At 44.3% G+C, this 24578-nt stretch overlaps 1 protein-coding gene across 1 annotated transcript in view; it reads right to left on the bottom strand.

Annotated features, from left to right (window-relative positions):
- Positions 1-2201: 2201 nt before the first annotated feature.
- Positions 2202-24578, bottom strand: part of HSF4 (heat shock transcription factor 4) — a 34652-nt gene continuing 12275 nt past the window's right edge. Inside the window, exons 4-12 of the mRNA XM_087971701.1 lie at positions 22975-23099; positions 21340-21415; positions 16592-16656; positions 14866-14965; positions 12696-12817; positions 11640-11858; positions 10178-10283; positions 7913-7978; positions 2202-2499 (exon numbers count right to left, since the gene is read on the bottom strand). Of these exons, the coding sequence (XP_087827827.1) occupies positions 2455-2499; positions 7913-7978; positions 10178-10283; positions 11640-11858; positions 12696-12817; positions 14866-14965; positions 16592-16656; positions 21340-21415; positions 22975-23099 (924 nt within the window). The 3' untranslated portion in view covers positions 2202-2454. The remainder of the gene's footprint in view (positions 2500-7912; positions 7979-10177; positions 10284-11639; positions 11859-12695; positions 12818-14865; positions 14966-16591; positions 16657-21339; positions 21416-22974; positions 23100-24578) is intronic.

Here is a 24578-nt window from a genome sequence, read left to right as displayed (position 1 = left end):
GTTCCCCTTCCATATTTTTCAAATGATTGGCTAATCCTTCAGTAACCCCACCAATAAGGTCCAGTTTGGTGCAATGGTGAAGGCCCCAGGCTAGAAACCAAGAGACTTTGACTATGGAGATTCTCAGGTCATGGTTGTCTCAAAGGTGCTTTTTTCAAGAGGCAATTGGACTTTCTGGTTTTGTTTTGAAGACATGTCTCTTCTCATCAGAAGAAGCTTCTTTAGCTTCTTCATCCATGAAGCTTCTTCAGAGCTGAAGAAGCTTCTTGGGTGAGAAGTGAAACGTTTCCAAAAAAAAACACAAAAACTCAGAAAGTCCAGTTGCCTCTTGGAAAAGCACCTTTTGAGTTCTAGGACAACTATAGGCATGAAAAACTGACTGGATGAATTTGGGCCAGTCCTTTTCTCTCAGACCAACCCACCTCACAAGATTGTTTTTCTGGGCAAAATAGGAGGAGGAAGGAATATCAAGTATGCTCAATGCCTTGAGTTAATAATAATAATAAAGGAGCTGTACAAATAAATGAATTAATTAAACCATGCAGCGCTGGGTGGTCAGGTGATCATTGTCAAAGAAGAAGAAAACAGAAAAGAAAAGAAGCAAACATCAGATTCTTTCAAGCTCTTTTTTTTTTCCTGTAAGAGAACACATAAAGTCCCTTTAAAGAGAAAAAGTAAAAAGGATATTGGCCAACTATCAACAAATTAGAGGCACCTTTCCTGGAGCAGTCAATCCTTTGGCTTAAAAGCATAGCAGTATTTTCCCTGCAGAGCGGTTTATACCTATGTGGGCCACTGGGGGCAGTATATGCTATGTCTTAAATGCATCGGGTTATTGTGCAGGTAATCTTTGACCTTCCAGCCATTCATTCATTCCATGACTTTTCGAAGTTAAAATGGCACTGAAAAAAGTAACTTACCACCGGTCCTCGCACTTACGACCATCATAGCATCCCCCACAGTCACACAATCAAAATCTGGACCCCCTTGGCAATCCGCATGTATTTATGACAGTTGCAGTATACCGGGGTCATGTGATCACCATATGTGACCTTCCCAGTTGGCTTCCGACAAGCAAAGTCAATGGGAGAAGCCAGTTGCTTAACGACCATGTGATTCACTTTACAACAGTGGCAAAAATGATTCATAAAATCCAGACTAACTCAACCGCCTTGCCTATCGATGGAAATTCTGTTCCAAATTGTGGTTGTAAATCAAGGACCCCCTGCACACTCAAAATGGATAAGCTATTCATGCTGTACGTCGTACTGCCCCCTGTGGCTGCTTGGGGCATTACAGGCTCCATGGTGCGGGGGGGAGAAGAGGGCAAAGCAATTTTCCTATAGCAACATTGTCCACCCCCCGCCACCTTTGGTTGAATTGGGTTCTGGTAGTTGAAGGGCCAGTAATATAGAGCAGGGATGGACAGCTATGGCAAAGAGTGGTGCGGTGTGAACAAAACTCCGCATTGGCGACAGGAAAGGCATCCAGCCAGTAAACACTCAGCTCCATTCAGTTGTCCAGACTCCATCCCACAAGGGATTATGGGCTTGTTAAAAGAAGATGATGGACAGCTAAGGCAACTTATACAACCTGTGAACTTCAACTCCCAGAATTCCTGAGCCCGCACGGGAATTCTGGGAGATGAAGTCCACGGGTCGTAAAGTCACCATAGCTGCCCACCTCCGATAAAGAGCAATGGGATGACATGATCTCAAGTCACTCTCGACTTCCAATCAGTTCTTAAAAGGAATGATATCAAAAGTGAAGCCACAGATACTTTTCACAGCCCTCAAAGCATCCTGGAATTTACAGCTCAAATTAGGGTTTAACCCCTTTAAGCTAATTCAAGAAACTCCAGGAGTTTGAAAAACTGGACCAAAATCCCAAATCAGAAACGTCAACTGGGATTCAAGAGGAGTCAAAAAAATGTGAGCTGAGAAGACATAAAACAGGAAAAGGATCACTTAACCAGAGGTTGGTTCCTACGTGAGGTCGTGTTTGTTGAACAGCCTAGAGATAAAACAGATAACGCTTAACAACACCAGACACGGTTGGCTAATCACCACGCCGGCTGTGGATGAAGGATGTTGTAGTCCAAAATATCTGGAGGGCACCAGGTTGGAGGAGGCTTGCTAGAGTATGCAGAACAAACCAGTTGAATGCATGGACTCCAACCCCACCCACCAAAAATGAACCACTTGAACGCATGGAGCTCTCAGCTCGAATAGGGTGTCCTGAACTGGTCCAAATAGCAGCACAAGAGTTATGTTGGAAACAGTCTTTCCTTGTGAAGAGCGTGTGTGTGTGTGTGTGTGTGTGTGTGTGTGTGTGTGTGTTGGCCACCGGAATCCCATACAAAGTCAGCAGACAAAGCCGTGTTTTCCAGAAGTCACTATCCATCTCCCGGGCAAGTGGTACTGCAGACGAGGCTCTGGTCCTCAGGACGACTTCTTATTTTTGCTCTTCTCCAGCTGTTCCACAGTGAGCATCTGCAGACTGGTGCAATAATAATAATAATAATAATAATAATAATAATAATAATAATAATAATAATAATAATAATAATAATAATAATAATAAATAATAATAACAACAACAACAACAACAACACGAAGTATGGTACAACAAGGCAGAGTTATTGCCCAAGAAAAGGAGAGAGAGAGAGAGAGAGAGAGAGGTAGTGATGGTTTTTTTAAAAAAAGGGTGGGGGGGCTGATATAGAACAGGACAGAATAAGAGAATGACAGAATGACAGAGTTGGAAGGGACCTGGGAGGTCTTCTAGTCCAGCCCCCTACTCAAGCAGGAGATTCTTACAGAATCAGAGAAAAACAGAGTGGGAAGGGACCTTGGAGGTCTTCTAGACCCTGTGCCATTTTAGACATATTGTTGTCCAGACTCTTCTTAAAAACCTCCAGGGATGGAGCAACCCGCCACTTCTGGAGGCCAGCTCTTCTTCTGACTCCTTGTTCTCACTATCCGGAATTTTCTGCTTTGTTCTACGTTGGATCTCTTTCCCTCCATTCTTTCTCCCTGCCTTCCTGCCCGTCCTGCCACCTTGGGAACTTTAGTGGCAACCCTGCAAACTCGGCCATGTGAGCATGGATGGAAATGCAGGCCCAAAGAAAAGTGGTTTAATGAATGCTTTCACACTTTTATTTGTGGGCGAGTAAGCAACACCAAATTTGGTTTGAATGTATTAAGAGAGAGGAGACAGGTCTGCCCTTATGCACAGACCTCCTTAAAGAGTAGAAGACTCGTCTGTTGATGCCAGATCTTACTGCTACATACTCAGACGCTGTGCGAAAAACCAGCCAAGGAACCACGCAATTAACTAAGCTAAAAATCAGCAACATCTCTTGCTGTATTGTACCGTCTATTAATCAATCGGCATCAATACAGATAGTCCTCGACTTGCAACAGTGTGATGACCCGGGGGATGGCACAAAGGCAACACAGTCAGATCATCAGTAGGAGTCCCTTTATTAGCTCCAACTTTGCCCCCAATGTCCTGGTTAGCTTCTGGCTGGAGAAAAAACTCTCCCAGGAACAGCCTTTGGCTGCAGAGAATCAAGTCCAAAACGTGGTCAACAAAAACTGTAACTATAACTCCAATCAAGGCAAAATGAGATAATTGGTCTGGCAGGGCAGGAGACAAGAATTCCAGATGTGAAGACATGGCAATAACTCAACATGGTTGGGAAGTCACCAGGAACACCGGATACACAAAGGCAACACAAGATAAACTCACGATTGCTCCCAGCAGCTGCCGCACTCGGCATGCATCTCTTTTAAACTCTCATTCCCAGGGAGAAGGGAATCAGGGCCCTTTCCTCCCCCGTAAGCCACACAACCTACATTGCTCTCTTCTCCATTCCTCCCTGCGTGCCCTAGGATAAAGAGAGGATGGGCCTAGGTCTTCCTCTGAACCCCCTCTCCCTTGTTCTACCTTTCTCCTGCTCTGCCCAGCCTGACTTTGCCCTTCCCCAGTTTCCTCCACAGCCAACGGAGCCACATTCCCACTCCCTGTCAACTGTTCGTCTTCTTCCTCGGATTCAGACTCCGACAGGGGCAGGACAAACAGTTTGTTTAGTGACCTTTCAAAGTTACAACGGCACTTGAAAAAAGCAAATTACGGCCGTTTTTCACAGTTACGACCTTTCCAGCATTCCTAGGATGTCATCCAAATTCAGATGCTTGACAGCTGACTCACATTTATGATGGTTGCAGTGTCCCAAAGTCATGTTATTCCCCTTTTGCAAACTTCTGACGAGCAAAGTCAAGGGAAGAACCAGATTCACTTGATAACTGGGTTATTAACTTATCAGCTGCAGCAATTCACTTAACAACAGAGCAAAGAAAGGTCATAAAACGGGGCAAAACTCACTTCACAAATGTTCCACTTAACAACAGAAATTCTGGTCGTAAGTCGAGGACTACCTGTGACTGAAAGCATTCTCAGCATCCCTGGGCATTAGCCAAGGTGATGATGCTTCAGGGCATCTTGTCAAAATAAAAATAAAGATCACCTTACAAACATCTTATTTAACTGCAAAAATAAATACTATGGGCACCTGTGTCTGCTTACACCTATTGCAGAAACAAACAGGACATGCATACATGAGAAGGATGGAGAAAATACTGAACTACAATAGCTTGTCAATGACATTGTTTCAGTTCACTATATTAAGTGAATTTTTTTTTAAAAAAAAGAACGATTGCTAATCTGGAAATAAATCTTTTTAATCTCAGATGCGGGAGGCTTTAATCTGGATTCTTGTCCTTTGCAAGGGATTTGCTTGAATAGCCTCTTTCAGATTTGGGATTATATTCCTCTACTTAATGTGCATAAACTGTGGGATGCATGATTATTTTTTTTCTGAAGGAAAGCCGCTCTTCTGCAGATCTGACCTCTGAGGGGTGAGTGGGACCAGGATACAAATGAAACATGGTTTCACTTAGGCTTAATATTAAAATAAAATATGATTAGCATGTCTGCTTGTTGGTTGTTCATTTAATAATTTCCTCCCTCTGCTATTTGAGGGGGGAAAATAAATCACATAAGGAGCAACTTCTGGAGATTTCTGATGGCCACACTCCAAGAACCTTCAATGCTTATGCACGTCTTAAATGTGCAGGTGTATTTTATTTATTAAATTTATATGCCGCCTCATTCACTATCCAAAGCAAATATAGGCAGCTAAAGATTAAAAAGGTCTTGTTGTGCATGATGAAAAATTTACTTGGAAGTGATGCAGATCATAGCAACGTTGTCCTAGTTAAGTGCAGCAGCATGCTATTTCTGTGCTGATGAACATAGAATAATATGCTTGGGAGGAGCCTTGGAGGTTGTCTAGTCCAACCCACTGCTCAAGCAGGAGACCCCATACTATTCTACCTGTGTCTACATATCAAGCCTCATTTTATTCAAGAAATGACACTGACCTTTCCTGAGACAGCAATTATTCATACTCGTGCAAAAGCATAGATTTTGATCAGTTGTTCTTTGCAATACTGTGGCCAAATATTTTAAGCAAAGTTTTTGGGAAGGTGGCCCTGCTAAATACCTGTTCTTCAGGCAGAAGTCTCGCCTGGGAAATGTTCCTGTTTGAAGTTTTGGAGAACAGATTGGAACAGCCCCTAAAAGACCTAGAGGTCTTTTAGTCCAGTGGTTGCCAACTGGTGGACTGTGGCCCACTGGTGGTCTGCAAGAAAATTTTGGTGGTCTGCAGAGAAATCTCATCCCCAGAGCACCTCCCCCACAAAGCAATTAATCCAGGCTGTGCAGGAACACAAGGCTGTGCTGCCCACATGACCCGCGGGAACCCTCCCCCACCCACTCACTACTTACCTGGCAAACTTGCCTGCTAAGTTGCTATTTTTCCTGTTTCTTTTCCCCGACCATCAGCTGTTCTGCTGTGCCGGGAGATTTAGATTAGCTAGAAAGCAGGAAATCGTTGGATTTCTTGCTTTGTAGCTAATCTTTAGATCTTCGGCTCTGCTTTTAAGCACAGCCGAACCTCCCTTAGGACAGAAGGTTCTATTATTCAGTTGCAGACTCAGATAGCCGATGGCAGAAACACAGATCTCTAAGTGAATCTGTGATTCTGTGAGCAACTCTCAATCTGCCTGCCTGCTTTGCTTGATTTTGGGTAAAAGTTGCTCTTTTTTAATAAAAAAAATCAATATTTACATAAATATTTATAATATTTACATACAAGCGATGCCCAGCCAGTCACATGACCACCAAGCCACACCCACAAATTAGGCCACCCCCAAGAACCGCTTGTTAAGAAATTTGAATCCCACCCTGCCTATGTGTGCTTGTGTGTATGAGAGAGAGAGAGGGAGGGAGGGAGAGAAGGGGGATCAGATCTCTCTCTCTCTCTCTCTCTCTCTCTCTCTCTCTCTCCCCCCCCAATGTCAGCAAACAACCATCAGTCAAAATTCATATTAGTGGTCTCCGGGATTTAAAATTATGAGTTTGTTGGTCCCCGAGGTCCAAAAGGTTGGCGTCCCCTGTTCTAGACCAACCCTCTGCTCAAGCAGGAGATTTTATACCATTCCAGGCAAAAAAATTTTAAAAAAACCCCAGTGATAGAGCACCCACAACTTCTGGAAGCGAGCCATTCCACTGATTAATTGTTGTCGCTTTCAGGACATTTCTCCCAAGTTCTAAATCGGATCTTTCTTCAATAAGCTTCCATCCATTGCTCCTTGTCCTACCCTCTGATGCTTTGGAGAACAGTCGACCCTCAGATCTCAACCAGATTTTGCCGATTTTCAGTTGCATGATATCTGCTGGAGAAGCAGAATGGCATTGAACTGAAGGCCTACAGGGGATTGGAAGATGCTTGGCGGCATCAACCACCACGAGCCTTGGCTTTCTGATTTAGGAAGTGAGTTTACACATGACAAATTTAACATGCCAGAATTCGACATAAGAGAATATAACAGTGCTGGAAGGGATGTTTTTGGGTTGTCTTCTAGTCCAACCCCCTGTTCAAGCAGGTACTATTTCACACAAATGTTTTGTCCAATTTCTTATTAAAAGGCTTCAGTGATGGAGCACCCACAACTTCTAACAGCAAACCGTTCCACTGATTAATTGTTCTCCATGACGGAAAATTCTCCTTCGTTCTAGATAGGATCTCTCTTTGATAATCTTCCATCCATTACTTCTTGTCCTACCTTCTGGTGCTTCAGAGAATGGTTGACTTCTCGGTGACAGCTGGAAGACGGCTATCGTGTCACCCTTAATCCTTCCCTCCATTAGGCTAGACATAGCTATGGTAATTCCCTCTATTGTTCCATCATACAATTTAGCCAGTGGTGGGATTCAAAAATGTTTACGACTGGTTCTGTGTGCGTAGCTTGGTGGGCATGGCTGGCTTGGTGGGCGTGACTTAGTGGGCATGGCTTAGTGGGTGTGGCAGGGGAAGGATACTGCAAAATCTCCATTCTCTCCCCACCCCACTAACCTGCTTTCCAGCTCGGTTCTCCTGTGCAGGGCAACCAAAGAAGACCCAGCCGATCAGCTGGGACTCAATGGGAGGCAGAGAAGAGATAGTGTTGACAGGGCCAGTCAGAGGTGGGATTTGCTGGTTCTCCCAACGACTCAAAGATTCCGCTACTGGTTCTCCAGAACTGGTCAGAACCTGCTGAATCCCACCTCTGAATTTAGCCTCTTGGCCCCTGATCGTCTTGGTTGCTCTTCTCTGCACCCTTTCCAGAATCTCAACCTCTTTTTTTTTTATTGTGGTGACCAGAACTGGATGTCGTATTCCAAGTGTGGTCTCACCAGTGCACTATATAAAGCGGTACTATCACTTCCTGTGATCTTGATGCTATCCCTCTGTGGATACAGTACCACATCTGTGTGTTTCCCCTTCTGCAGGTCCTTCTCTTACCCCAGACAAATCAGCCTCCACGTCATTTAAAGCCCACTCACTCGACGGGATCATGGGATTAAAAGCCTAACAGAAAGAAAGAAAGAAAGAAAGAAAAGATACTCAGCTTGCTTTGGGGTCAAATGCACAGCAAGGAACAAAATGTTTTTATTGTGACCCTTTCTTCATTCTCTCTCTCTCTATATATATCTATATATTTTATTTTTATTTATTTATTTGATTTGTCAATTGCTTATAAGATAATAGGTATAAGTAAAAACATAATCATGAATATATGGATACATATAAGAAAAATAAGAAAAACAAAAGAAACAATAGGACAGGGATGGTAGGCACGATGGTGCGCTTATGCATGCCCCATACAGACCTCTTAGGAAAGGGGTGAGGTCAATAGTAGACAGTCTAAAGTTAAAGTTTTTGGGGTTGGGAAAGAAACCACAGAGTCAGGTAGAGTATTCCAGACATTGACCCCTCTGTTGCTGAAGTCGTATTTCCTGAAATCAAGGTTGGTGCGATTAACCTTGAGTTTGCATCTATTGTTTGCTCTTGTGTTGTTATGGTTGAAGCTGAAGTATTCATTTGCAGGTAGGACATTTCTATTTCTATATCATCTCTCTCTCTCTCTCTCTCTCTCTAAAATTTTCTGTTGTTTATATTAGTGCTTAATAAACATCATGTTGTCTGGGTATTTAATTTGCTTAACAATACAGATTCCATTTTTTTATTCTCCACCCCTTTTTTCCAACCACTGGTAAAATAAATTCCATGTTTGATAATATTCTGTGTCTTCTTTTGGTTTAATTTTCAGTGTACGTCTATCCAATCTAGTATCTTCCTAATTATCTCTTTGTCTCGCAGTGTTTTCTTCATTTTTCCAAATATTATGCGAATATGATCCTCGCTGCTGTTAAGACAGGCAATGTTAAATATATACTTTGCTTATTACGTTTATCTGGTATTATACCTAATAAAAGCAGTTCAGGTTTAAAATCTACATGTTTCCCTATCACCTTTTCTAACCACCTGTATATCTTTGCCCCAAAATTATTATTATTATTTTTTTTGCTTTTAACACAAACCCACCACATATGATAAAATGTGCCCGTTTTTGGGTTACATTTCCAACATTTACTAGACATGTTTTTAAATATTTTAGGCCCTTTCTCCCAGGGGTGGGATTTAAAAATACCAGCAACTGGTTCGTTGCCCAGTTGCTGGGTGGGCGTGGCCATGGTGGGCGTGGCCTACCAGAACTTCCAGGAGGGCCGTTTTTTAGCCTCTCCAGGGTCCAGAAGCCTCCCCCGGGCCTCTGGTAGGGCAAAAACGGCCTCCCCCGGGGTTCTGGAGGCCCTCCGGAAGCCGGAAACAGGCCCATTTCCAAACTTCCGGAAGGCCCGTTTTTCCCTCTCCCAGAGCCTCAATGTGGACCCTGCATTTACCTGCATCGCATGGACCCTCCTGGGAGGGGAAGGGTGAATGGGCCAGCCGGTCAGTTGAAATACCGGTTCGGTAAACAAGATGAAAACGTAACATCCGGTTCACACGAACCGGTCCGAACCGGTAGAATCTCACCCCGGTTTTCTCCACTCTAAAAGGGATGCAACAAACTGTTCACAAGCACAATTATAGGATGTTTCAGGAAGCCTTTGAATTGGCCATGCTTGTTCCGAGTTCGAAGCAGCGCTTGCAACTTCCCCACCAACCATCGTCATTAGAAGGCAGGAATTCCACTCTCTTAAATGCAGGTAGTCCTCGACTTACAACAGTTCATTTAGTGACCGTTCAAAGTTAGAACGGCCCTGAAAAAAGTGACTTATGACTGTTTTTCACAGTTACGACCTTTGAAACATCCCCACGATCATGTGATCAAAATTCAGATGCTTGGCAATTGGTTCATACTTATGACTGTTGCTGTGTCCCAAGGTCAACCTTCTGAAAAACAAACTCCATGGGGAAGCCGGATTCACTTAACAACCAGGTTACTAACTTATCAACTGCAGTGACTCACTTAACAGCTGTGGCAAGAAAGGTCATAAAATGAGGCAAAACTCACTTAAGAAATATCTCACTTAATAACAGAATGTTTGGGCTTAATTGTGGTCATAAGTCACAAGTCGAAGACTACCTGTAATCACACAGGTAGAACATCCTTGGTTTTTTTTTTTTAACCCCTCTTGTGGACATCTCTAACCTGATGTTTTTCAAACTTTAAGACTTGTGGGACTTCAACTCCCAGAATTCCCCCAGCCAGCTTAGGGAATTTACCTCCAGAGATCTGTTGGTTTCCAGACTGTACTGCGGGTTTCTTAGGAAGATCTGAAAGCCTTCCAAATTCAGATCAGCCCCGTCCCAGAGATCAGGTATGACTGTTCTAAAGAAACATAAAAAAGACAGCTGTCCAGAAAAAAAATCAGGTGATTTTCAGATAAATCAGAATAGAGTTGGAAGGGACCTTGGAGGTCTTCTAGTCCAGCCCCATGCTCATGCAGGAGGCCACATATACCATTTCAGACATGTGACTGTCCAGTCTCTTCTTAAAAATCCCAATGATGAAGCCCCTACAACTTTTGAGGGCAAGGAATTCCACTAGTGAATTGTCCTGCCTATTGGAAAGTTTCTCCTTAATTCCAGGTTGCTTCTCTCCTTGATTAGTTTCCATCCATTGTTTCTTGTCCTGCCCTCCGGTGCTTTGGAGAATAAATTGACACACACACCCCCTCTTTGTGGCAGCCTCGCCAACTCCCCCCAAAATCGCCCAAACTCACATGTATTTCAGTATTCTCTCCTGAAATTTTTCACCAGTTCCCAGATGTCAAATCTAGAACTAACAACGTTTCAGTACTCTAGTATAAAATAGGAGCATTCTCGCGTAAGAGCTTACCAAAAGCTTACAAAATTTCAATATGTGAACAGGATGATCTCCAGCAGATCAGGGACAACAAAGGAAGCAGGAGTCAACTTTACATTCAGGATTTTGAGATCATCTCATATGAAAATATACAGAGGGCAACCCCAAAGTTCTACAGGCAGTCTTCAAGTTATGATGGTTAACTGGGCAACAATTCAAAATTACAACTCACCAGAAAAAGGGGAGTTATGACCCAGATTTGAAATGTTGAGGGTCAGGGCCCTCTTCGTAATCATGTGACCAAACACCAGCCACTACATTTATGCACAGGTGGGATTCAAATTTTTTAACAACCGGGTCTGTGGCTGTGGATAAGTGGGCGTGGCCATGTGACTGGGTGGGCATGGCTTCTTCTGTTTTTGCAGCAACCACCCCTTTCCCCCATTTTTTGCCAGTTCTGCAAACTTCGCAGAATCATAACAACCGGTTCTATTGAACCGGTGCAAACCGGTAGAATCACATCCCTGCATTTATGGGTGTTTGCAGTGTCTCATATTTACTTCCAGTTTCAGCAAAACCACACCCATAGTGAACCATTTGCTTAACAACTGCGGATTCACTTTAGCACAGTGACTGTCTTAACAACCACTGCAAAAAAGGTTGTAAAAAAAAATCATGTCATCAACCCAAGTTACGACTGTAATAAGCAGGCTCCACTACCGTCGAACTTTGAAGACTACCTGCAATCCATGTTTCTGTTCTGTTCATAACTCCCAACCTGCATGACCGAAGAACACCATAGTTTGGGGGTCATCAGAATTGCAGTCTAAGAGAGCAGCATTGCCCTGCAACAATGCTGCGTGCACACCTGTGCCTCACCTGTCCAAAAATGATCGTCTTTCCTGGGGCTGCAAACACATTGGTTGCAAATCATCACATCTTGTCCTCCCATCTAAGACCGATTGGACCACAGTAATGGGCAGCACAGGGGGCTCTGGACAGGGGTTGTATCCAACCAAAGGAACATCAGGACTGGTGAATGCAGCTTTCCTGTCCGGAGCAGCGGCTTCTTCCTTGATCAGCAGAAGATTGGTTTCCCTGGAACGATAAATAAGTTGTCTCCATATTCTGCCTTCCTTTGGTCCAACTCAACTGGCTCCAGACTCTTCCTCTTCCTAAGAACAGCCCAAACATGTCCCAATAACTGTTTTCATATGAAAACATCTGCAAGGATTGCGCAGAAGAACTTCGCAGGGGTGGCTTCCTACCTGTAGAGCAGGGGCCTCCAAACTTGGCAACTTTAAGACTTGTGGACATCAACTCTCAGCCAACATCGCTAGGAGTTGAAGTCCATGAGGCTTAAAGTGCTGGCTCATATTTAAGGGATTATCCACTAGGTCTCCAAAGTCTTCAGTGACATGATGTGCATGTCACTTTGATGTCCAGCTGAACTAAAGCAACCAAATTGGACATCTTGGCTGGAGATTTACGGGAACTGGAATCGAAATATGTATGGGGAAGAGCTATGGAGGACAACCAATGACGGATTTAGTAATAGGCTAACCTTGTTCCCTACTGGATGAATGGCTGGAAAAACTGATGGAACCTAGCCAAGATGGCTAAATTGACTGCTTTAACCAAAGACAAGAACACAACCAACTTCATTTTTACTTAGAAACCACTTCTGGATTTTATGCGCCAGGTGGAAACAAGTGAAACTTTAACTTTGGGTTGTGTTGATAAGTTTGTTGTTACAGACATGGCTTTAATACATATTAGTGTGTAAAAGTAAAAAGTTGAGGCTGTATTATTTCTATCTTATTTTAATGTGCTAAAAAGAGTTAGAAGTCCATGTTTTCTTTCTCTTTCCCCCCCTTTTACACTTCTTTTATTTTTCCTCCCTCATTTCCCCACTATTTTCATTTAACGATTTACCTCTCACTGTCGGGAGGGAGCTGTAAAGCCACCGGACTGGGCTGGGCGGCTTCAGAAACATCAGAAATGATGGCTCCTCTTGGAACAGGGCTGTTTAAACATGAGGCAGGCTCTGCGGATGGCTACAAACAGGGAAGAGGGGGAAACACATCTTCAGGGAATCCTCAACTTATGACTATTATGGGCCTGCCCATTATGGTCGTAGGTCGTGACAATCGTAAAATGGGTCAATTCATGTGACCAACTTGATTTTACAACCTCTTTTAAAGAGTTAAAGAGTAAAAGATAACCTTTATTGTTATTTTTTACTGTGGGTACACTGGTACACATTAAAAATGAAATTCTGTTGCCTGCTCTCAAAACTACGCATACATAACACATATATAGACATGCAATATCTATTCTATATGTATTCTATAACTATCTATTCTATATCTATATCTATCTATTTATTCTATATCTCTATCTATCTATCTATCTATCTATCTATCTATCTATCTATCTCTCTCTCTCTATCTCTCTATCTCTCTCTCTCTATCTCTCTCTCTATCTATCTATCTATCTATCTATCTCTATCTATCTATCTATCTATCTATCTATCTATCTATCTATCTATCTATCTATCTATCTATCTATCTATCTATCTATCTATCTATCTATCTATCTATCTATCTCTATCTATCTATCTATCTATCTATCTATCTCTCTTCTCTCTCTCTCTCTCTATCTATCTATCTATCTATCTATCTCTATCTATCTATCTATCTATCTATCTATCTATCTATCTATCTATCTATCTATCTATCTATCTATCCTCTCTCTCTCTTTCTCTCTCTATCTATATCTATCTATCTCTATCTCTATCTCTATCTATCTATCTATCTATCTATCTATCTATCTATCTATCTATCTATCTATCTATCTATCTATCTATCTATCTATCTATCTATCTATCTATCTATCTATCTATCTATATCTATCTATCTATCTATCTTCTATCTATCCTCTCTCTCTCTCTCTCTCTCTCTCACTCTATCTATCTATCTATCTATCTATCTATCTATCTATCTATCTATCTATCTATCTATCTATCTATCTATCTATCTATCTATCTATCTATCTATCCCCTCTCTCTCTCTCTCTCTCTCTCTCATCTATCTATCTATCTATCTATCTATCTATCTATCATCTATCTGTCTATCTATCTATCTATCTATCTATCTATCTATCTATCTATCTATCTATTATCTATGTATGCAAGAAAACAACCAAGTTGAGAGAGCACCACCCCACAGTCCTCCTCCTCCTGCTTTCTAGTACTGACAATGTTACCTAGCTGGGTCATGAAACATCTGCATGAAAACCACCAAGCCCAAAGAGCCCGAAGGACCTCTCATGTCAACCCTGAGCTCCACATATTCTCTCCTATTGGTACCGAAAGTATGTCAGTATATTCATGAACTGGAATAGAGCAGGGTAACAAGGTCAGCCAACGAATAGGCATAGCAACTAAATCAGCCAATGAGGACTGTTTTGGAAACTGAAACTAGAATTAGCCTAGGCTGGAAACTGAAACTAAAAGTAGTCTAGGCGTGGCTCTGTGTTAAGCTCTGCAACTCTGCAGCTATGTTGAGATCTGAGTCTGTCTATTGAAGATGAAACTCGCTTGCCTAAGACTGGAGCTCTGCTCTGAAGTTGCAACATGTTTCTGCTTGAGTTTGCTCCGTGTTGGAGAAATCTACAACTAGTTTGTAAAATCTACTTATGTTTATAAAGATGTTAAATGAAGCATCAGCCATCTGTGTTTATTTTTCTGGTGCTAAATTATCGCTGCGAAAACTCTCAATAAATTAGTATTTCTCCCCTCTTTCCTTTTACTTTCTGGAAAATGAGGAAGGGTCCCTTCTGAAACGCTTCCCATTCTCTCCCTTCTTCTGTGGGCTGGGACACGTTTCACACACACCAGACCTCCCCATCGGTGGCTCCCTCCATCTCCCGAGGTCATTCGCACAGACCATTACAATCCCACAAACGATTTTGCTTCAAACCAAAGAGCACCTCCTCAAACCACCGGCCAACAAAGAGCCGACTGACCTCTCAAATCGGTTGCCAGCCAAAACAAGAGCAGGTTAGAAACCAAAGGCTGGACGGATCGCAATCCCAAACTTACCGGCTGAATGTAGCAAGGCTCGTGAAAGGGATCCAAAGGCAGAGGTCTTCTGAATTTGGCCACCTGTGGGGCAGAGTTCCCGTCATCCAACATGAGAGGCCTATGGGCAGATAGGAAGAAAGCCAGTTGAACCCCCGCATCCTGATGTGTGGCTCCCACAGCTTTATGACAGATTATTTCATTTATTGATGATGCCTTCAAGTTAGTCTTGGTGATATCTGGATTTAGAGGAAGTTTGCCATTGTTCGTTTCCAAGGGCTGAAGGACAGAGATTGGTCCAAGATCACCCATCTAGCTTTGGGCATAAAGTGGGACTACAACTCACAGTCTCCTGGTTTTTAGCCTTGGTGCCTTTATAACTCCATAAATTTATGTACTTGTTATTTGTTTACTCAGAAAATGGAAGACTTAATCCTATTTTTTACTTATGAATCAGGTTAGAGACTATGTGGACATAGACTAGGTAGGGACAAATTCGCTGGCTGGGGAATTCTGGGAATTGAAGTGTGTACCTTAAAACAGGCTGACTGGGGAATTCTGAGGGTGAAAGTCAACTCATGTTAAAGTTGCCAAGTGTGAAAAAAAAAAAAACTTCTTCCACTTATGACAAGATTGAGTGCAGCAGCCAAAAAAGCCAATGCAATCCTAAATTGTATTAACAGAGGGATACAATCAAAATCAAGGGAGGTACTAATACTACTCTATAAAGTAAGACCACACCTAGAGTGCTACATCCAGTTTTGGTCATCACACTATAAAAAAGATGTTGAGACTCTAGAAAGAGTGCAGAGAAGAGCAACCAGGATGATGAGGGGACTGGAGGCTGAAACGTACGATGAACAGTTGCAGGAACTGGGCCTGGCTAGTCTAGGGAAGAGAAGGACCAGGGGAGACAGGAGAGCAGTCTTCCAATATCTGAGGGGCTGCCACAGAGAGGAGGAAGGGGTCAAGCTATTTTCTAAAGCACCTATAGGCCAGACAAGGAATAATGGATGGAAACTGAACAAGGAGAGATTCAACCTGGAAATAAGAAGGAATTATCTGACAGGGAGACCAATCAACTCATGGAACAGAAGTTGCCTTTGGAAGTTGTGGGAGCTTCATCACTTGAGACCTTCAAGAAGAGATTGGACTGCCATTTGTCAGAAATGGCGTAGGGGTCTCCTGCTTGGGCGGGGGTTGGACTAGATGACTACAAGGTCCCTTCCAACTCTGATTATCTGAGTGTTGGTCCAATCTCTTTTCTTTCAACGATGGTTGGACAAGGATGGATAAACTGCTCCCAAAAACCCCCCATGATGTTCTCAAGCCCCTTTTGGCCATCCCAGAGCATCCCACGAATGAGGTGGACCAAAAAATACACCCCCACCCCTCAGGGTGACCTCATTTCAATCCAATCCCGGTAGATCTCCCTCAGAGCTATGAGTAGCTGGTCCCATGGGGTGGGGTTGGTGAAGCAGCTTGCCTTGCCCCCATCACCCCAAGCCTTCGGCATTGGTCTCTTCTCCCTCAGCCCAGCTTGCTCCCAAACAAAGGCCAACAGCAGCTGACTGGGTGGCTGTCCCGGGGCCCTGAATCAGCCACTTCAGCAGCTCTGACTCATCAATTCCACCCCTGCTCAGATCCCCATGACCAGCTCTGCCCTTTGAAACAGCTCCATGCTTTGCAAGAGAAGAGAGACCCCCCCCACCCTTTGCTCACGTAGGCATCACATGAGGGTACTCACCGTTTTCTCTTTATCCCAGGGCTGTTGGGCCTGGACTGGAGCTGGCCAAACAGAAACTGAATCAGCTGTCGGGGAAAATATCAGTCAGGAGACATTAAGGCAGCCCTCCCCTCAATCTCTCCCTCCCTCCCTCCCTCCCTCTCTCCCCTTTCTCTCTCTCTCTCTCTCTCTCCGTCTCTCTCTCTCTCTCTCTCTTTCTCTCTCTCTCTCCCTCTGTCTCTCTCTCTCTCTCTCCTCTCTCTCTCCTCGTCTCTCTCTCCCCCTCCCTCCTCTCTCCCTCTCTCCCTCCTCTCTCCCTCCCTCTCTCTCTCTCCCCTCCCTCCCTCTCTCTCCCTCCTCTCCCTCTCTCTCTCTCCTCTCTCCTCTCCCTCCATCTCTCTCCCTCCTCTCTCCCTCTCTCCCCTCTCTCCCCTCCTCTCTCCCTCCCTCCCTCTCTCTCTCCCTCTCTCCCTCCCTCTCCCCTCCATCTCTCTCTCCCTCTCCCTCTCTCCCTCCGTCTCTCTCTTTCCTCTCTCTCCCTCTCTCTCCTCCTCCTCTCTCTCTCTCCCTCCATCTCTCTCTCCCTCTCCCTCTCTCCCTCCGTCTCTCTCTCTTTCCTCTCTCCCTCTCCTCTCTCTCCCTCTCTCCTCCTCTCCCTCTCTCTCTCCCCTCTCCCCCTCTCTCCCTCTCTCCCTCCATCTCTCTCTCTCTCTCCCTCTCCCTCCTCTCTCTTCCTCTCTCTCCTCTCTCCTCCTCTCTCCCTCCCTCTCCCTCCCTCTCTCTCTCCCTCCCCCTCTCCCCTCTCTCCTCCCTCTCTCCCTCCATCTCTCTCTCCCTCTCCTCTCTCCCTCCGTCTCTCTCTTTCCTCTCTCTCCCTCTCTCTCCTCCTCCTCTCTCTCTCCTCCCTCTCTCTAACACCTGGTGTTCCCCTTCTGCTTGCAGGGACAACTTTCTGAATAGGCACCTAAGCCAGCACCTGCTTGTCCCAAACTGTATTTCCCTGTATTTCATAGACTTTGACCAAGTCATAGGGATAGAAGGGACCCTTGGAGGTCTTCTAGTGCAACTCCCTGCCCAAGGCAGGAGACATTATACCGCTCTGGTCACGTGGTTATGTCAGCCTCCAAGAACTACTGCTTGCCTTTCTGGCTGCCATAGAAATGGGGGAGGGAAAAATAATTGGGCCTTGTTGTGGGGGGAATGGAGATGGAGATTTAAGTTGGTGAAATGTAAAAATTGGGATGGTTTCTTTCTCTTTTTAATTTTTATTAAACAAAACAATTAAAAACATTGAACATGGTGAAGTCGGTTTGACGTGATTTTGGGTCAATATTGCATATATATATTTTCCTATAAACAATTATTCAACTATATACATATATACATTTGTTCATTCATACATTACATTTCTAACATCGTTTGTCTTCTTTTCAACTCATCCAACCATTTATCCTTTCAACAACTCATTTCCCAACTTAAGACCTTCCTCTCTGCTCCTACCAATGATAGAATTTATCCCAAATTGCACAATATGCCGATTCATCGTTGTTTTTCATTTCTAGAGTTAACTTGTCCATTTCAGTGCATAGCAAGATTTTGTTTATTACTTCTTCTTCACTTGGTATAACTGTCTCTTTCCAGTTCTGAGCAAACGCTATCCTTGCTGCAGTCATAATGTGTATAATCAAATAAAGCTCATCTTTCTGATATATTTTTGACATAATTCCTAATAGAAAACATTCTGGAAGGTGATCTACTTTAAAACCCAACATTTCCTCCAGCCGCTTCCCCGTCCTAAGCCAATATTCCTGCATTTTTTTGCAGCACCACCACGCATGGTAATACGTTCCCCATTCTATTTCTTGACTATGCTTATAGTCAAGGCTGCACAGACATAGCCTCTTATCTCTCTAGGCCAGGGGTCTTCAAACTTGACAGCTTTAAGACCTGTGGACTTCAATTCCCAGAATTCCTTCTCCAGTCATGTTAGCTCAGGAATTCTGGGAGTTGGAAATCCAGAAGTCTTAAACGTGCCAAGTTTGAAGACCTTCGATCTATTCTATCTATCCATTCTATCTATCCTATCTCCTTCTCTCTCTCTCCTCTATTCTATCTATCTCTCTTTCTATCTATTCTACCTCTCTTTATCTATCTATTCTATCTCTCTCTCTCTCTCTCTCTCCATCTATCTATTCTATCTATCTATCTATCCTATCTTTCCTCTCCCTCTCTCCTCTATCTATTCTATCTATCTCTCTTTCTATTTATCTATTCTACCTCTCTTAATCTATCTATTCTATTTCTCTATCTCTCTCCATCTATCTATTCTATCTATCTCTCTTTCTCTCTTTCTCTCTGTCTCTCTATTTATTCTATCTTATCTATTTTATCTTTCTCCCTCTCTCCTATCTATTCTATCTATATATCTATCTCTCTTTCTATCTATCTATTCTACCTCTCTTTCTCTATCTATCTATTCCAGGGGTCTTCAAACTCGACAGCTTTAAGACTTGTGGACTTCAATTCCCAGAATTCTTCCTCCAGTCATGTTAGCTCAGGAATTCTGGGAGTTGAAGTCCATTAGTCTTAAACATGCCAAGTTTGAAGAGCCTTGCTCCAAGGACATAGTTGTTCCAAAAGTGCTCTCTTTTTTTTTTTGAAAAGGCAACTGGATTTTTGTAGTTTTTTTCCTCTGAAATCATTTCACTTCACACCCAAGAAGCTTCTTCAGTTCTAAATGGAAGAACTGAAGAAGCTTCTTGGATGAGAAGGAAACGTTTTCAAAGGAAAAAAGAACAAGAAAGTCCAGTTGTCTTTTGGAGGGGAAAAAAAAGCACCTTCGGCAATGGTGAACCCACAACTCTGGTAAAATCACAAACACGTGGAAATCCCAACCAGCATGAATAGAAAAAGCTGGTTTATCCCATAGGCCGGCTTGTGTGGATGGCTGAGATAATTTTGGTTTAAGCTAAATTCTACAAGTGACCACTAAGTCTTCCAAGGAGTTGACATTTGCACCAAGGCAAACACACATTTATTTATAATACTTGGAGAGTTGCCCATTTCAAAATCAGAACCACAGGCAGCTCACAACCGCAATATAAAAACAAAATTGTGCAAGAAAGTACCAGAAAACAAAAACAGAAGGGGGAAAATCTGGCTCCACCATCAAACTCTTTTGATGCGACACGCAAAACTCTGTACCAACTCCACCTTTATCCTGTCTCAATGCTTGGGGGTTGGGGGGAAACCCCTCTCTTTATAGCTTCTGGAAGGTTAAAATCAGATTTCTCAACGTTGGCAGCTTTAAGATGCATGGACTTCAATTCCTAGAATTCCCCAGCCAGCTAAGAATTCTGGGAGTTGAAGTCCGCATACATCTTCAAGTTGCCAAGGTTGCGAAACACTAATTAACAGATAGGGGCCTGCTGGTTCTCAACGAGAAGAGTGTTCTACAAAGCAGAGTCTTTATCCTAGGCTTAGTAAATGCACAAAGGAAGCATTGTGGCTTGCAGACCCCAACCCAGAGTTTAGCATGAGAGAAAAGTCCTGTCATGCCCCTGTCAGAATCTGATTCTGAGTGGGAGGCCAAGCAGCTGACAGGGAGTCGGAGTGTGGCTCCATTGGCTGTGGAGGAACCTGGGGAAGGGCAAAGTTCGGGTGGGCAGAGCAGGAAAGAGGTAGAACAAGGGAGAGGGAATTCAGAGGAAGAACCAGGCCCACCCCCTCTTCATCTTAGGGCATGCAGGGAGGAATGGAGAAGGGAGCAACCTGAGTTGCATGGCTTACGGGGTAGGAAAGGGCCCTGATTCCCTTCATAAGCTGCAGCTGGGAATACAGTGTTTAAAAAGGGTAGTTGTGCACAGCAAAGTTGTTGGGAGCAAATTGTGAATTATCTGGTATCTTTGAGGCTTATCTAGGTTCTGGCGTCTTCCCGACTGTGTGTATTTTGCTGGGCTTTCAAGTCTGCAATTCCTTCTCCTGCCCTGTCCAGTTAATTACTACAGTGTGATTTGTGTGGATTTTTATTTACAGTTTGTATGTACTTTGTTTTAGGAATGAATTTCCTCCACTTAAAGACTGTTCCTGGGAGAGTTTTTTTTCTCCAGCTGAAGGTAACCTGGACATTGGGGGCAAAGTTGGAGGTACTAAAGGGATGCTTCTTGCTTATTTGACTGTGTTGCCTTTGTGCCACGCCCCTTTGGGTCATCACAAGTCCAATTAAGGGTAGCTTGAGGTACAAGAAGAACAGGCAGAGCTGTGGGGGGAGGAATTAAGCATGTTATCAGTTTAGAAACATTATGTTGCCACAAATGGTCCATGTCCAAGCCCTTTTGAATTCCATTGATCCTTATATGGCAAAAATTTAGTATTGAACTTTAATTGACTAAATTCTCACATATAGGCTTGAGCAATGAATCTTTGGACTGCAACTTAATGTCTGGTCCTGATCCTTCATGCCTGATCTTAATCTAGATTAATCTATATAGATTAATCTATCTGTACCCAAGAATCTAGCCAACTAACCGTCAGTTCTAAATTGGCATCAAGTAAATGCCAATGGAATTCAAGAAGGGTTGGATTGAGTCATTTGTGGGATCATAATGATTCTAAGCTGATGACATGCTTAACTCCACTTCCCCCAGCTCTGCCTGCTCTTCTCCTCCATCTACTCCAAAGAAAGCCACTTAAGCAAACCCAAGTGTAAGCCCACTACAGGTCGAGAATATGTCTCACTGGCACTCCATCAGTCTCAATCCCCTCGTTACCTTATTGATCACTTTCTGATGCTGCAAATGGTTTTGCCGGAGACACAGAACTTCCTTCCACAAAACCTCATTCTGCCTGAAAAGAGAAGAGTTATTGCACCAACACCCAGTTGACTGGGGGCTCCTCAAGACCATCTAGAGGTTTGTATATATTTCTATGCAACCATGCTCAGCCTGGGGGCTTAGACAAGTTCAGTTCAGCTGGTATCATTCCTCTCTGCCAGAACAAGGATTGGATCAGACTCTCTGAGTAGTATAGGCTGAAATACATGCAGTGGTGGTATTCCACAGGTTCGGCCCGGTTTGGCCGAGCTGGTAGCGCCGATGAGCAGCGGAGACCGAACCGGTTCTCTTCCGACACTCTGCTGTTGGGCCCACCTGCCCACGTGGGCTCCCATCTCACCTTTATCCTCTGAATTTGAAGTGCAGCACACAAAAGTGCTGCGCGGCAGCTGCTGAAGCGACCGGGAGAGTGCAGGCTTGAGTTGGAAGGCCTCTACGCCTGCACAAAGTGGGGATTGGGGGATGCAATCCACTGACTAACCTCACTTGCGTGCATCACCCTTGGCCTCCTTTTCGTTGTCAGAGGCCTTCAGAGGCCTCCAACTTCTGCGGCTGTCAAGGCTTTCCTGAAGGCCTCTGCAGCTGAGAACAAGAGATCTGGATCGATCCTACAGAGGCCTTCAGGGAAGCCTTGCTAGCTGCAGAAGAAATGGGCCAGCAAGGCAGGTGTCACAGTATGCGAGGACTGGCTACAACTATCCAAAGGTAAGTAGTAGGGCAGCTCCAACCACCCCCATACCCACCCTAGCTTAATTTTTACCAGTGCACTCTGGATGGGCGGGATCTTAATTAGGGCTTATTTGGGGGGGTAAGATGTCAGGCTCCGAGTCCACTTGGAGCCCGTTAGCTTCGAATATGCCTCGCCACAAGTCAGCTGGCCATGTGACCTTACCACTGCTGCTGCCATCGGATCTGTATTTCTGCTTGTGTGCTGGCTGATGGCTTTGGAATGACTCAGCAGAGCTGAGGATGGATTCTGCAACAACTGCGGGGCTGCTAAAAATGGCTCTTTTCATGTATTGATGTGGTACATATTGTTAAAGGGGGTTGGGGGCACATATAGGTGGTAATTAAGCCTTTGGTGAAAACATGATGAAGGTGGCACCAGGTGGGGGAATCAGTTAGTGAGGGTCGGAATAGGGGAAGGATGTAGACATGTTATAGGGTTAATAGCATTTAGGGATAATGAGTTAGGTGTGGCCAGAAGTAGAACTACATATTGGCCTGGATGTGGTTTTTTGTCGCATGATAATGGTAATAAAAGGGAAGGGAAACCCAACGCTAATCTTGTCTGGCTTTTAGCCCTTCTTGTCAAAAAAGAGTATTTGTTGTTTGATGAGCTAATGAATAAACCACCATTGCACTACAAAGGAGCTGGAGGTTGTATTCATTTCAGGACAAATCTTCAATACTGAAGGACTGGCTGAGATATTGGGTGCACATGTACAAAATAAAAATAAAGCTAGGACTTACTTTCAGGGGTAGGTCTTATTTTGGGGGGAAACAGGGATACATGCCATGAAGTCCTGGGGTAGATGCCAGCCACGTTTGAAGGCCAGGAGATGGACTTACTGTTTCACATCCTGAACTTGACACTCCATCATCTCCTGCTGGTTCCGGAGGACTTGGATCTCATACAAGAGCCTGCTGAGGTCTTCTTGGCGCATCTTGGTCTCTTCACTTTTCACTACAGAGACCTGAAGGGATAAAAGATGGGGAAGAGAAGAACAACAAACCCAGTTTCCCCTCCGCTCCCCCCAAAAGGAATGGGTCATCATAGCTACAGCTAAGTTTGGTGTCCTCCAAACTTTAGAGCAGGAGTCTCCAACCATTGGCGACTTTAAGACTTGTGGACTTCAACTCTCAGAATTCCTCAGCCAGCCATGGGGAATCCTGGGAGTTGAAGTCTGCAAGTCTTGAAAGTCGCCAAGTTTGGAGACACCCAGCTCTAGATGATAGGAAAATGGATGCTCAACACCTCTGAAAGGTGCCAGCTCAAAATCCCACAACACTGTTCTGCTGGAATATGTCCCACTGTCCGGTCCAACAGAGGTCATGGTTGCTGGAGTGCACAGAGAGAGAAGCAGAGTTCCTTCGGCTGAAAAGTTAAGGATCAAAAGGGTTTGGTCTCTTTGGAGGGTGTGGAATATGTAAGCGTAAAGTGTTAAGGAAACTACCTTGAAATCCTTCCAGCCTTCCCACAAAGCAAACAATAGAGCTGAAATGTTTGGCCCTGCCCACTCTGGGCATACAAAGGGAAGTGCTGGGGTACTGCCAATGCAACATGACTTCCCCGCGATAAATGGAAGCAGGGACCGGCCACCAGCAGCTTTTTTGTGTGTGAAAAGGAAAATCGCTTTTCACAGCCGCACACAATCCAAACACAATCATCTTCTTTTAACAACCCCATAATCCCTTGCGGGGTGGAGTTCCAGGCAACTGAAGAGCTAGCATTAGTGTTTTAATGGCCGGGTGCCCTTCCTGTCACCAATGCAGAGTTTTGTTCAGCAGATATATTCTCACTGTGCCCCACCTAGGATCGAACTCACAGCCTCCTGATTGTGAGGCAAGAACTCTATCTCTAGGCCACCCCACCACTCCTTTGTCCAAACACAATATACCCCCAAAATTCCAAACAAGGGAACCGATTCCCAGCTCCCGTGTCATGCCCCTGGTGGAGGCGGACTCTGAGGGAGAGGAGGAACAGCCGACAAGGAGTGGAAGTGTGGCTCCGGAGGTTGTGGAGGAGGCTGGGGAAGGGCAGAGGCCAGCTGGGCAATCAGAGGAGGACACAGGCCCATCCCCTCTCCATCCTAGGGCACGCAGGGAGGAGAGGATAAGGGAGAAACGTGAGTGGTGTGGTCTATGGGGAAGGAAAGGGCCCTGATCCCCTTCATGGGCTGCAGCTGTGACAACTGAATAAGAGGACGGACATGCTTACTGGCAAACACTGGAAACAAAGTGTGGAAATATCTCTAGTTTATGGTTCCCCTCTGGCGTCCTTCCCAGTGTGTGTTATCTGTGGGCATCCTGCAGCCCTTATCTTGCCTGGCTTGTGTTGTTTTTTCCCCCTCCTTCTTGTAGCTGCTTGTGTGGGAGTTTTTTGTCTTCCGTCAAGGATATTGGGAGCTTGGAAGCAAAGTGAAGGAATAAAAGGGGCTCCACCGGGTTTTTGT

Source organism: Notechis scutatus, chromosome 9, assembly GCF_049901735.1.
Source record: "Notechis scutatus isolate UNSWTSFEM ecotype Mainland chromosome 9, rNotScu1.2, whole genome shotgun sequence".
NCBI classification, from domain to species: Eukaryota; Metazoa; Chordata; class Lepidosauria; order Squamata; family Elapidae; genus Notechis; species Notechis scutatus.
The sequence above is the reverse complement of the archived record's forward strand: the minus strand, read 5'-3'. Positions and strand labels throughout refer to the sequence as shown.